The 14,136-nt window shown below is 39.9% G+C and overlaps 1 protein-coding gene across 1 annotated transcript in view; it reads right to left on the reverse strand.

The window, feature by feature from the left end:
* Positions 1-1,085: 1,085 nt before the first annotated feature.
* Positions 1,086-14,136, reverse strand: part of LOC122441515 (proline-rich protein 18-like) — a 39,153-nt gene continuing 26,102 nt past the window's right edge. The window contains exon 2 of the mRNA XM_043468192.1: positions 1,086-1,432. Within this exon, the coding sequence (XP_043324127.1) occupies positions 1,376-1,432 (57 nt within the window). The 3' untranslated portion in view covers positions 1,086-1,375. The remainder of the gene's footprint in view (positions 1,433-14,136) is intronic.

The following is a 14,136-nucleotide window of genomic DNA, read 5'->3' on the forward strand; positions in this document are numbered from 1 at the left end:
GTCCTTTATCTTCAACTTACTCTCCCTGATTCCGTCCCAGACCACTCAGGTTTCTCTCATTAAGACAAACCCTTCTTTGCCAAGAATTCCTGTATTCACAGCTTTCCCTTTGTCACTCCCAAATTCTCTGTCCACTTCAGTGTACCTGCTGCCTGTATCCATTTAGCAAAGCTGTCCCCTCAGTCTCCTTGTGGCTGAGTCCAACGGCCAGCTCTCAGTACCTTTATTACCCTAGGACTTCTGGCTGTTGCCCCTTCCTCTTTTCTGAAGCAGTCTGGGTTTCCATGTCCACACAAGTCACCCTCCCTGTCTGCTCGGTCCTCTGCGGCCTCTTTCTCAGGCTCTCCCCTCACTGTGCACCCCCGGCCCCAGGAGCCACTCACCGTGGCCGCAGGGCTCCCCCCAGCTCCCGCGAGCTCCCTGCTCTCACACCTGAGCCCGGCCAGCCCGCCAGCCGGGCTCTCCCGTGGAGGTCTTATCCGCACCGGCCACTCAGGCTGTCCACGCAGGACCTATCTTCTCCCTCCCTTAGCCTTCAAGTCTGTCCTTGCCACTTCCTGGTTCCAGATTCTCACACTAGGAACTTGGGAGTTCCTCCCGCTCTTCGCCTGCTTTCTTTAGGTTCTACACAGTGTCCGGGACTCAGGAACATTCAATTAATATTCATTTAATGATTTTAATCAACCACCAGGTCCAGCCAGTCCCACCTTCTGAATGACACTAAGGCCTGTTGGTCTCCCTTCACCACCTTCCATTGCCTGTTGTTTGTTTCTTCACTAGACTACAGGGCCCATCTCAGAGCTGTGAACCCAGGACACTTCAATAAGATGCTACAGGAGAATGAAGTCCAACCCACAGGCCCAGAACTGCGGGACCTGGCATAGGGCTTCCCCTCACCCCTCCCTGGCGCCACCCTCCATCCAAGGGGAAGTGGAGCCTTTAAATCTGTATGTCCTTGGTGCTGCAATCAAAGGGAGCAGCCCTTTCTAAACACTCAAAGGTGAGCTCCATCCACACCCAGAGTCTGGTCCAGCAGGCTGCATGTCCAGCTAAGCCCAAGGAAAGTGAAGGTGTCCTGCTTCCAGAATGTTCCACTTGGCTGTGAGCCAGGAGAGGTGGGAGGAGGGAAGGGGAAGGGGCAGAGGGGCGGTGTGCCTTGTGGAGCAGTGGGTTCAGTGAGGATGGTCAGCGGCTGGAAGAGGGGAGGATGAGTGACTTCCTCACTGCTCGCAGACTTCCCTGGGGGTGGCCTTGCTGGTTGGGGCAAAGCAACCAAATTCAGTGGAGCGATCCGGTCCAAGGCCTGCGAGCGACTCTGGGAGTGCAGGTGCTCAAAGGAGTTGTAGTTTCTTCAAACCATCAGCAGAGGGCGCCCTCAGTTCACCTCTGCTCCTTGCCGGGAGGGGCGTGCCAGGTGAGATGTTCCGATAAGCTGTTGAACGTGGGAAGGAAGTGTGAGAGAGAGGTGGGCTGACTTCCACATTTCTCGCATGTGTACCATTCAAAAGCTAAGAATACAGGAGAGAGCAGTGTGGTGGTAGTCAGGGAAAGTGAGTGAGAGCTGAACCAGTGGGGAGTGAGGTCCTGAGACATCCCATGGGAGATGTATATTGGGTGATTGATATACGATTCTGGCGCTGGGAGAGATGGGATAAACATAAAGATTTGAGGTCATCGTTGTGTATGCAATGGTGCAAGACCTGAACTGGCTGAGACTGTCTAGGGAGCATGAGAAAGAGGCAGGCTAAACGCAGAGGCCTGGGGAGCCTTCTTATTTAAGGGCTGGGAAGAGAGGAAGTGGACACATCAGAGATGTTGTAGAATAACCAAGGGATAATGCAATCGATGCAAGGGATGAGACACTTTAAAAGTAGATGAGTTTCCTGATTGCCAGCCCTCTAAAGAAACTGCCAGCCTGGTCCCAGGATCTTTTACGATGTATGGCCCAGAGAGTGAGAAAAGAGAAACAGGGAATTCCCTAGTGGGACAGTGGTAAAGCCTTGCGATGCAGGGGACGTGGGTTCAATCCCTGGTCAGGGAACTAAGTTCCCACATGTCATGAAGCAACTGAACCTGCGTGCCAACACTACCAAAGCCCATCTTCGTCTGCTCGGGAGTCTGTGCCACGACGAGAGAGTCTGAGCACGACAACCAAGAGGTCCTGCAGGGTACACCTAAGACACAAGACAGCCAAACAAACAAATATTCAAAGAGAGACAAAGCCAAGAGGCTGGAGGGAAGGTGGGGCCCTTAGCTTCAGGGACTACGTACCTGATAAAAAGAGTGCACTTAAAAAGTTAGAGAAAGAGAATCCATGTGGGCTTGGGAGGCATTACTGTATTGGGGCTTAAAAAAGTTTTGAGTTTGGAAATGTGACAGTCTCCAGAGTAGCTCCAGAGTAAAAGGAAATTAGAGGAAGGAAAGAAAAGGGGGCCCTTGGAATGTATGTTCTTTTAGTAGGATATAAATAGAAATTTCTTCTTGATTTCTATTTGGAGGCCATATAACACATCTTTGAATGGAACACATCTTTGAAGATCTTTGAGATCTTTGAGGATCTCAGCTTTATTAGGATTCATTAGACTTTAGCAAGCTAAAAATGGAAAAAAATATTCTTAACATGCTGAAGGGAAACTACCAGAAATCAATACCATACTTAATGGTGAACTGTTAAGAGCATTCCCATAATAGTAAGACTAAGGCAAAAATGTCCATTATCATTGCTGTTATTCAACATGTACTAAAGGTCCCACCTTGACAAGAAGATACAAAGAAAGTCTACTTTTTGGAAAGGAAGAATCAAAATATTACTGTTTACAGATGTTGCTATTATATACCTAGAAAAGAAAATTAACTGAAAAACTGCTTTAACGAACAAGAGAATTAAGTGGCCAATATAAGATCAACATACAGAAATCAACAGTTATACAATAATAAGTGATTAAAAAACATGAAAGTCAAAAGATACGATTTCCAATAGAAACTAAAAATGATAAAACACTTTAAATATACACTTTAAATGGTTAAAATATACACTTTAAAATGGTTAAATATACACTTTAAAATATACACTTTAAATGGTAAATATACACTTTAAAATATATACACTTTATATATATACTTTAAAATGGTTAAAATGGTAAATTTTATGTTATTTATACTTTACACAATAAAAAAATAAAAAAACACTACATGGAGGATTTAAATTAATAAGGGGCAACTTTTATACGAAGAAACTCTCAAGCATTACTTAAGAGAAAAGAAAGCTAACAGATGAAGAGATACACCGCATTCTGAGATACTATTGTTTTCTAGTATTTTAACTATGCTTTTAAACCCCACAAATTAAACATTATTAGAATCACTTTATAGGCAATATCTGTTTACCTACATATTTACCAATTTCTTTGCGCACCATTCCTTCTTAAACCTCTGCCCTTCCTTCTTGGATCCTTTTCCTTCTTTCTGAAAGAACATTCTTTGTATAGGTTTATTCAAGTGAAGCTTAGTCTTTGTGATGTATGAAAGAAAGTGTGAGTCCATCAGCTGTGTCTGACTCTTTGTGATCCCATGGTATGTAGCCCACCAGACTCTTTGTCCATGGAATTCTCCAAGCAAGAATACTGGAGTGGGTTGTCATTCCCTTCTCCAGAGGATCTTCCCAACCCATGGATCAAACCTGGGTCTCCTGCATTACAGGAATATTCTTTACCATCTGAGCCATCAGGGAAGCCCTTATCATTATCTGTATATCTATATATCATTATCTATACCTATATATCCTAATTCATCTCATTCTTCTTTATTTATTTATTTATTTTGATGTGGATCATTTTTAAAGTCTTTATTGAATTTGTCACAATATTACTTTTGTTTCATCTTTTTGGCCACAGCCATGTGGAATCTTAGCTCCCTCACCAGGGATGGAAGCCATACCCCCTGCATTGGAAGGTGAAATCTTAACTAGTGGACTTGCAGGGAAGTTCCCACTTCATTCTTCGAAGATAGTTTTGCTGAATATGTAATTCTAGCATGGCAGCTATTTTCTCTTGGTCCTTTGAGTATATTATTCTGCTATCTTCTGTTTCCCACTCTTGTTGTTAAGCAGTCTTTGTCGCTTAATTGTTGTTTCTTTGTGAGTGACTTTTCTTTCAGATTGCCTTAAGAAAAAAAAAAAATTCTTTTTCCTGGCTGCACTGCAAGGCTTGTGGGATCTTAGTTCCCTGACTAGGGATTGAAGCCAGGACTCAGCAGCACTGGACCATCAGAGAATGTCCAAGAAAACTTTTTATTATGGAAAATTTCAAATATATCCCAAAGCAGAGAGAAGAGTTTAGTGAACTTCCCCATTCCCCACACCCAGTTCAGAAGTTAACAACATTTTGCCAGTAGTGTTTCCTCTATTCTGCCTCCCCTTCTTGGAAGCATTTTTTTGCTTTTCCTGAAGCGTTTAAAGCAAATTCCACATTATGTAAATGGATCAGATTATGTCTTTGATAGAGAGGACTTTTTCCTTTATTTTTATGTTAATTTCTTAATGTCATCTAATTCCTCGACATGTTCTAATTCCTCGACTTGTTCAAATTCCTCTATTCCAAAAAGGTCTTTTATAATTGCTTTCTTTGACTCAGCATTCAAAGTCCACACTGTGCATTTGGTTTACAGGACTTTCAAGTCTGTTTTCATCTATCTTAGCCCCACTCCACCTCTGTTTATTTGTTGATGAAAACAGAATATTTGCCTGTAGAATTTCCCACAGAATTTGGCTGATTGCTTCTTCAGGTGTCATCTCACTTGTTCCTCTAGACCCTGTATTTCCCATAAATTGGCAGTTATATCTAGGCCTTAATTAGATTTAGGTTAAATTATTTTGGGAAAAGCTCCCTGTGCATCAGGCCAGGAGGTTTACTATGTTTGGTTGTTCTACTTTGATTTTAAATTCATCTGTTACTGAATTAGGGGGTGTAAAATGGTGACTTCCTTCAAATCTGTCATTCCTTCTCCATTTATTAGCTGGAATTTATTCATCAGAAACTTTTCTTCATTAACTACTTGATTAAAATGCAGTTGATGTGCACAAAGGTGAGGGGTGTGTATGTGTGAGATTATAAAATTATGGAAGTTTCTGCATCCCATGTGCTTTAATATGCAGTCATTATCATTTACTGTTTTTTTATGCTGAAATGATCCCATCTTTAGCCAAAGTCCCTTCAAGTTGCCTCCTATGATCTTTTAAAAATTCCTGAGATGGTTGTTTCTCCCTCCTTATTTAACTTATATGCAGAGTACATCATTTGAAATGCTAGGCTGGATGAAGCACAAGCTGGAATCAAGATTGCTGGGAGAAATATCAACGACCTCAGATATGCATATACCACCACCCTAATGGCAGAGAGTAAAGAGGAACTAAAGAGCCTGTGGATGAAGGTGAAAGAGGAGCATGAAAAAGCTGGCTTATAACTCAACATTCAAAAAACTAAGATCATGGCCTCTGGTCCCATCACTTCATGGCAAATAGGGAAAAAAATGGAAATAGTGACAGATTTTCTTTTCTTGGGCTCCAAAATCATTGTGGTTGGTGACTGGAGCCATGAAATTAAAAGATGCCTGCTCCATGAAAGAAAAGCTATGACAAACCTAGACAGCGTATTAACAAGCAGAGACATTGCTTTTCCAATAAAGGTCTGTACAGTCAAAGTTATGGTTTTTCCAGTAGTCATGTACAGAGTTGGACCATAAAGAAGGCTGAGCCCTGAAAAGTTGATGCTTTCAAATTGTGGTGCTGGAAACGGCTCTTGAGAATCCCTTGGGCAGCAAGGAGATCAAAAGAGTCAATCCTAAAGGAAATCAACCCTGAATATTCATTGGAAGGGCTGATGCAGAAGCTCCAACACTTTGGCCACCTGATGCGAAGAGCTGACTCATTGGGAAAAAACCTTGATGCTGGAAAAGATTGAAGGCAGGAGGAGAAGGGGGCAACAGAGGATGAGATGGTTGGCTGGCATCACCAACTCAATGGACATGAATTTGAGCAAACTCTGGGAGATGGTGAAGAACAGGGAAGCCTGGTGTACTGCAGTCCATGGGGTTGCAAAGAGTCAGATACGATTTAATGACTGAACAACAACAGGTAGTTGTTTGCAACTTCCTTCTTTGTGGCTCAATTGATCTCCTAGGTTTGACTTGTACATTTCCTGCCCCATAACTGGAATCAGCCATTTCTCCAGGGAACTCTGGTTCCTTTTTGTGAGAGATGGTATTTAGAGAGCAAAACTTGGTCACTAAAGGTGCTTATTGCTACTGGACTGTCATTTCTTCAGAGGACAGAGCTGGAAAATACCAGTTTTTTTTTTTTTTTTTTTAAGTAAGTCATGAGTTCATAGTGATACTTCCAATCCAATTTCAAGATTATGAGATTTTTAAACTGAACAAAAAAATTTAAATCTCTGGTGGCTTTTACAACTCCTTCTTTGCCCTTAGTATTCTTCAGTTTCTTTGCAAGCATCTAGGGGTGAATTTCTTTTTATTTATCCCACTTGATATTATGTTGTGCATCCATCCTGTATCTGTGGATTCATATACTTCATCAGTTCTGGAATACGCTTCCTCTGTTTCTTCATATATTGTTTCTCCTACAGTCTTTCTACTATATAATGCCCTACTGGGACTTCAGTTAAACAAATCACAGGCTTGTTCATTCTATGCTCCATGACTCTTAAACCGTCTTTCACATTTTCCATCTCCTGTTTATCTTTGCTGAATTTTAAGTAATTTCTTCAGCTCTTTCTTCACTGTATCCCTTTTCAGTTGTATATAATCTATTGCTCAGCATATCCAGTGAAATGCTTTTTTTTAATTGTGGTATTATTTGTATTTTTAAACATATATATTCTTTTTCATTATGGCTTATCACAGGATATTGAATACAGTTCCCTGTGTAGTATTATTTGTTGGTGGCAAAACTGAAAGAAGATTAAATTCCATCACTGTAAATTACTATATATATATAAAATGAATATTTTAAGTCATTTGTGTGATATAAAGCTTTAAAAATAGTGTACAAAATTACATTAAACAATTTTAAGTAAAAAAATCAATTATATACACATTTATCTCAGTTACATATAAATTATGTACAGAAATAAAAGTGTGATCCATTGAAAGTAGAATAAGAAAAATAGATAAGACTGTGGTACTTGCAACACAATAGAGCAGTGAGAAATGCAATATAGCTATGCAAATCAACATGAACAAATCTCAAGACTACGAAAAAGCAAACTACAGAAAAATACATGCAATATGATTTATAGAAAAGTCAAAACTAAATGAAGCAACATATTGCTTAGAAATGGGTACAGTTTGGACCATGTGAAATTGCTTAATACATATGTGGTAAAACTATAAAGAAAAGTTAAAACAACAAAATTGAGAACACCTTGATGCTATTTGGGATGAAAGGGCTGGGATCTGGGAAGGGCAGCAGAGATTTCAGAAGTTCTGGCTTACTAACTGGGTGGTGGATCCATTGATGTTTAAATTTTGTTTCTATTCCTTATGTCTTGAACATATGTAATAAATGTTCTTTTATAATTATTCAGCATTTAGTAAGACCATATGTTTAAAAGAGTAAAAGGAAATATATTACAGCGATAGTCATTGCTGCATCTGGGCATTTTGATGATGTGTGATTTTTTTTCCCTCTTCTATATTTTTATGTCATTAAAATTTTGTACAGCAAGAATGTATTACTTTTACAGACAGAAAAATATCTCCCAGCTAAGATGAAAAGTTGGCAGGAAAAAGATGAATGTTTTTAGAAATGAACCTCATATTGGAATGTTAAAAAAAAAAAGAAAATTTAGGTGAGATATCTTACTGGTCCTTATGCATAAGAAAAAACCAGCATTTTTTTTTTTTTTTGCATGATGACAATAATATGTACCTCATAAGGTTTTTGCAATGATCTCAAAGTGATGACACTTAGAGAATGTTACACAGTGTTCTACAATTATTATTTTTAACATTTATTATTTATTTAGCAGTGGGTCTTAGTTGTGGCACATGGGATCTTCAATCTCATTTGCTACCTGTGGGATCTTTAGCTGCAGCATGCAAACTTTTAGTTGTGGCCTGTGGAATCTAGTTCCCTAAATAGGGATCGAACCCACCTGCTCTACGTTGGGAGCGTGAAGTCTTAGGCCATGGACCATCAGAGAAGTCCTTCTATAAGTATTAATTACTGCGAGAAATGAATAAGAAAGACTAAGCATAAAATTGTTCAGATAGAATTTATAAAGCATTCTTCAACAGTAAGATTTTGGAAATTTTATAAATGTTAACAAGATAAGTATAATATCCTTCTCTAGAGACTTAAAAGTAATTTATTATGGACAATTTCAAACATACCTGGGGCTTCCCTTGTGGCTCAGCTGGTAAAGAATCCGCCTGCAATGTGGGAGACCTGGGTTCGATCCCTGGGTTGGGAAGATCCCCTGGAGAAGGGAAAGCCTACCTATTCCAGTATTCTGGCCTGGAGAATGCCATGGACTGTATAGTCCATGGTGTTGCAAAGAGTCAGACACAACTGAGCGACTTTCACTTTTCAAACATTCCTGAAAACTGGGGGAGAACATTTTAATGAATTCCCATATATCTATTACCCAGATTCAACAATTATCAAGATTTTGTCAAACTTGCTTCATCTTTTCCTTATGAACGTGTGTGTTTGCTGTTGATGAAGTATTTGGAAAACAAAATCTAGACTAATGCACCTTTGCTCAGTTGTGTCCGACTCTTTGTGACCCCATGGATTGTAGACCACCAGGCTCCTCTGTCTATGGGACTCTCCAGGCAAGAATACTGGAGTGGATTGCCATTTCCTTCTACAGGAGATCTTCTTGACCCAGGGATTGAACCCAGGTCGCCTACATTGCACATGGACTGTTTACCATCTGAGCCACCAGGGAAGCCCCCTAAAATATATACACTTTTTTCTTACATAGACATAATGCCATTATCATACTTAACAAAATTAATAATAATTTTTCTAATATCAGGTCATATTCAAATTTCCCTAATTTTCTCAGAAATGTCTTTTCATAGTTCATCTCTTTGCATTAGGATTAATACACTGCATTTACTAATTGTGTATTTTAAATTTCTCTTAGTCTAGAGCTATCTTTTTTCCTTTGTCATTTGTTTGCTTTCCTTGTGATAGTGACATGGTGAAGAAACTGGGTCAGTTGTCTTGTGGAATGTCCCAGTTTTTGTTCTTATCTCTGACCTTCCTAGTGGTGTGGTGGTGTTTAGCCAGTCTTCCTTTGCCCTGTGTTGATGTAAACTGGAAGTCATCTCCGAAGGCTCTTGAGGTTTGGGTTCTTATTTTGTTGAGACCACTTTGTGCACAGGGTCGTGTCCTGTACATTGCATCACATCAACGTGCTTATATTGCCCTTGCTCCGTACCCACTGAGTCTTCCCATTTTAAGAATTCCATTTTTCATTTCTAGAAGCACTCATTTTTTCTATTCTATTTTGTCCTTTTGAATAGTCTCTTTCTCTTGCTCATCTGTGATTCCATCTCTTATTTCCTTAAACATTTCATACATAGGCATTTCCATTATGTAGCTGATAATTCCATTCTCACTGAGAACCTACATCTGCTGACTCTCACTCTTCATGGTTTGGATGGTACTCCGACTATTTAAGGTGATTAGGGACACTTTCTCCAGAAAGCGTCGTTTCCAGGAGAAACTAGGCACAAGGGGCGGGAACACGTCGGTTTCCCCATAGAGTCCTGACTGTGGTGCTGAGCCCCAGACTCGGTCCCCAGCCTGCTCAGCCCTGCAGGTTGATGGAGGGCCGCTGTTGGCATGTGACTTGAGTGCCTATCATTTACCATTCTGGTTTCAGCTTAAGGCTTTTTTTTTTTTTTTTAGTTCTACCAGTTTATTGCTACCAACCCACCTCCCTGCACCCTCATGCATGCATCCTCAGTCATGTGACCCCATGGACTGCAGCCCACCAGGCTCCTCTGTCCATGGACTTTTCCAGGCAAGAACACTGGTGTGGGTTGCCGTTTCCTTCTCCTTAGCTTAAGGTTTTGCATCTTTGTATTTTGTTTTATTTTTCTTTTCTCTTTTGAAATTTTTCTTGTTTCTAGTGAACTCAAAAAATATTATGTTTTATGTAGTAATTATTATTATTACTATTATTTACCTCCAATAATTTTGCAACATGAGGGCCTTTCATAAGTATCTAGTAAGCCACACTCCTGGAAGAAAGTGGGGACAATTTCTTACAATTTCCTACAGCACAATTTGTAGAACTAAAATGTAGAAACAGCATATAACAAATGAGTAAATATAACAAAATAGAAACAGACTCAAAGGTAAAGAGAACAAATTAGCATTACTAGTGGAGAGAGGGGAGCGGGGAGGGGCAAGATAGGGCTATGGGATTAAGATGTACAAACTACTATGTATAAAATAAATAGGTGGACTTTCCTGGTGGTCCAGCGGTTAAGAATCCACCTGCTTTGAATTATTAACTAAAGTACATACTGTGTTCAAATTTCACAGAATTTTATGCTAGTGTTCTTTATTCCTTTTCATACCTTATTCAAGAGTCCTCATTGTATTTAGTTGCCTTGAGCAGCTTCAGCTGCATGCAACAAATTCTGATAAATTCTCTTTTCATTCTTATTCTGTTACAAATGTTTTCTAATTTTCCTTGTTGTGGCTTCTTAGATATACCCATCATTAAAAAGTGGACATTTAATTTCCAAATACATGGGGTTTTAAAAGTATTTTCGATATTAATTCCTCATTTTGATACTAATTTTCCATTTAAATGCTTTCTTCTCTGCAATCACCTTCTGTGTTTTTTTCAATCTTTTAACTTTATTGAGGCTGTCAATGGCTAAGTCACAGATCTCCTGAATCCTGAAGATTCCCTGGAGGAGGAAATCCAACTCACTCTAGTATTCCTGCCTGGGAAATCCCATGGACAGAGGAGTCTGGCAGGCTGCAGTCCATGGGGCTGCAAAAGAGTCGGACATGACTGAGCTCACACACAATAATTAGTGATATTGAGCATTTTTTCATGTACTTGTTAGCCATCTGCATGCCTTCTTTGGAGAAATGTCTATTTAGGTTTTCTGCCCATTTTTTGTTCAGGGCATTTGTTTTCTTTTGTTATTCAGTTATATGAGCAGTTTGCATACATTGGAAATTAAGCCTTTGTTGGACCCATCATTTGCAAATATTTTCTCCTGGTCCACTGGTTGTCTTTTCATTTTGTTTATGATTTCCTTTGCTGTGCAAAATCTTGTAAGTTTGATTAGGTTTCACTTGTTTATTTTTCCTTTTATTTCTATCGTCCTGGGAGACTGACCTAAGAAAATATTGCTACAATTTATGCCAGATGATGTTTGACCTATGTTTTCTTCTAGAAGTTTTATGGTATTATATATATGTTTATATGCTTAAGACTTTAAGCCATTTTGAGTTTATTTTTGTATATGGTGTGAAGGAATGTTTGAATTGAAGGAATTGTTCAAATCAATCAAATAAATGTTCATTGATATACATGTGGCTGTACAGCTTTCCCACATCACTTGCTGAAGAGACTGTCTTTTCTCCATTGTATATCCTTGCCTCCTTTGTCAAAGCTTAATTGACCATAGATGTGGAGAAGTGATTGATGTTTTGCTCTTGCCTTGTCCACATCTTTGCATTGGATGATCATTGTTTATTCTTCATTGCAGAACTGCAGATGCAGTGGCTCAGACCACCAGTCTGGGTGTCTATGGGGATGAACTTAGGGCAGCATAAAGCCCTGCCAGGGTCAAGAGTTGATAAACTTGGGGAGCAACTGATTTTGAGCAACCCCTCACTCCATCTTACGCTCTCCAAATTCCCAGGCTGGCCCCTCCCTCAAATCAATAGAGGAGCTTCCTTTCAGCACAGGGTAGAAAGTGAAACCAAAAACCCAAGGAGTTTGGGGACCAAATGCAAACAGGCAGGAGTGATGACCTGTGATTGTGTGATGCCTGGGGTACTTCAGCTGAGATCTGAGACCCTGTCCTCTCCTTGAAGTTAACTGGCTGGCAGACACTGAATGGCCTTCTGTCCTTCCCTCAAAGGCACGACAGGGTAGAGCAGTCAATACCCCCAGGGAACAGGGGTTCACAAGCCAAAAATGTTGAGACACTCAGAGTAAAATTAAACCAAAAGAAAAATAAAATCACAACATATAAGATCAGAAACAGTAGGACAGAAGCAGCAGTATTCATTAGTAGAGATGGACTAAGAATTTCAAATCAATTCTATAAATACACAAAAGATATATTAGCAGTATAAAACAAAGACAAGAAAACACTTAGATGGACCAAAGGAAAGTATTAGATATGAAAAAGATAATAGTTGAAATAAAGAACACAATAAATGAGATATATAACCGATAAAAATAGATTAGAATACCATATTGATAAACACTTTAAGAAGGACTCACTGAAAACTGAGAAGATAAAAAAGTAAATTTAAGAAATAAGGAGGATAGAAGTAGAATGCCCACACCCATGCAACAGGAATTCAGGAGAAAATGAAACTGAAAAGAGGAATATATTTGAAGAACAAAGGATCTAAATTTTTCTTTTCAGGTTTGAAAAGAATGAATGACCAGATTGAAAAGGCCATAGAGTGGAAAATAAGAGAGAGAAAGGAAAACCCACTAGATGGTAAAATTTAAAAACACCAGAGAGGGGGCTCTCTGGTGGCCCAGTGGTTGGGACTCTGCACTTTGCCTGCTGAGAGCCCTGGTTGGGGAACGAGGGTCCCACAAACAGTGTGGACAAAACAGCAGCAACGGCAGCAGCAGACAAAAACAGGAAAAAAGTCAAAACCAAAGAGAAAATTTTAACAGTGTTTGATGCCAGACCTCTCAGCGACAACACCGGGCACAAGAAGAAATGGAGCAGTGCTTCTCGAGTACTAAAGAAAATAACGTCGAACCTATAATTTTATATACAGCCAGCTTGTCTTTCAAAATTCTTAAAGAGACGGGAATACCAGACCACCTTACCTGCCTCCTGAGAAATCTTGACCTCCAGGTCAAGAAGCAACAGTTAGAACCGGACATGGAACGATAGACTGGTTCCAAATTGGGAAAGGAGTACGTCAAGGGTGTATATTGTCACCCTACTTATTTAACTTACATGCAGAGTACATCATGCGAAATGCTGGGCTGGATGAAACACAAGCTGGAATCAAGATTGCCGGGAGAAATATCAATAACCTCAAATATGCAGATGATACCACCCTTACAGCAGAAAGTGAAGAGGATCTGAAGAGCATCTTGATGAAAGTGAAAGAGGAGAGTGAAAAAGCTGACTTAAAACTTACCATTCAAAAAACTAAGATCATGGCATCCGTTCCTGTCACTTCATAGCAAATAGATGGGGAAACAATAGAAACAGTGACAGACTTTATTTTCTTGGGCTCCAAAATTACTGCAGATGGTGACTGCAGCCATGAAATTAAAAGATGCTTGCACCTTGGAAGAAAAGCTATAACCAACCTAGACAGCGTATTAAAAAGCAGAGACATTACTTTGCTGACAAAGGTCCATATAGTCAAAGCTATGGTTTGTCCAGTAGTCATGTATGGCTGTGAGAGTTGGACCATAAAGAAAGCTGAGTGCAGAAGAATTGATGCTTTTGAACTGTGGTGTTGGAGAAGACTCTTGAGAGTCCCTCAGACTGCAAGGAGATTAAACCAGTCAATCCTAAAGGAAATCAGTCCTTAATATACATTGGAAGGACTGATGCTGGAGCTGACTGCAAGGAGATTAAACCAGTCAATCCTAAAGGAAATCAGTCCTTAATATACATTGGAAGGACTGATGCTGAAGCTGAAGCTCCAATACTTTGGCCACCTGATGTGAAGAATGGACTCATTGGAAAAGACACTGATACTGGGAAAGATTGAAGGCAGGAAGAGAAGGGGTGAAGATGAGATGGTTGGAGAGAATCACCAACTCGATGGACATGAGTTTGAGTAAACTCTGGGAATTGGTGACGGACAGGGAAGCCCTGGCATGCTGCAGTCCATGGGGCCGCAAAGAGTCAGACATGACT

Source organism: Cervus canadensis, chromosome 5 (assembly GCF_019320065.1).
Source record: "Cervus canadensis isolate Bull #8, Minnesota chromosome 5, ASM1932006v1, whole genome shotgun sequence".
NCBI classification, from domain to species: Eukaryota; Metazoa; Chordata; class Mammalia; order Artiodactyla; family Cervidae; genus Cervus; species Cervus canadensis.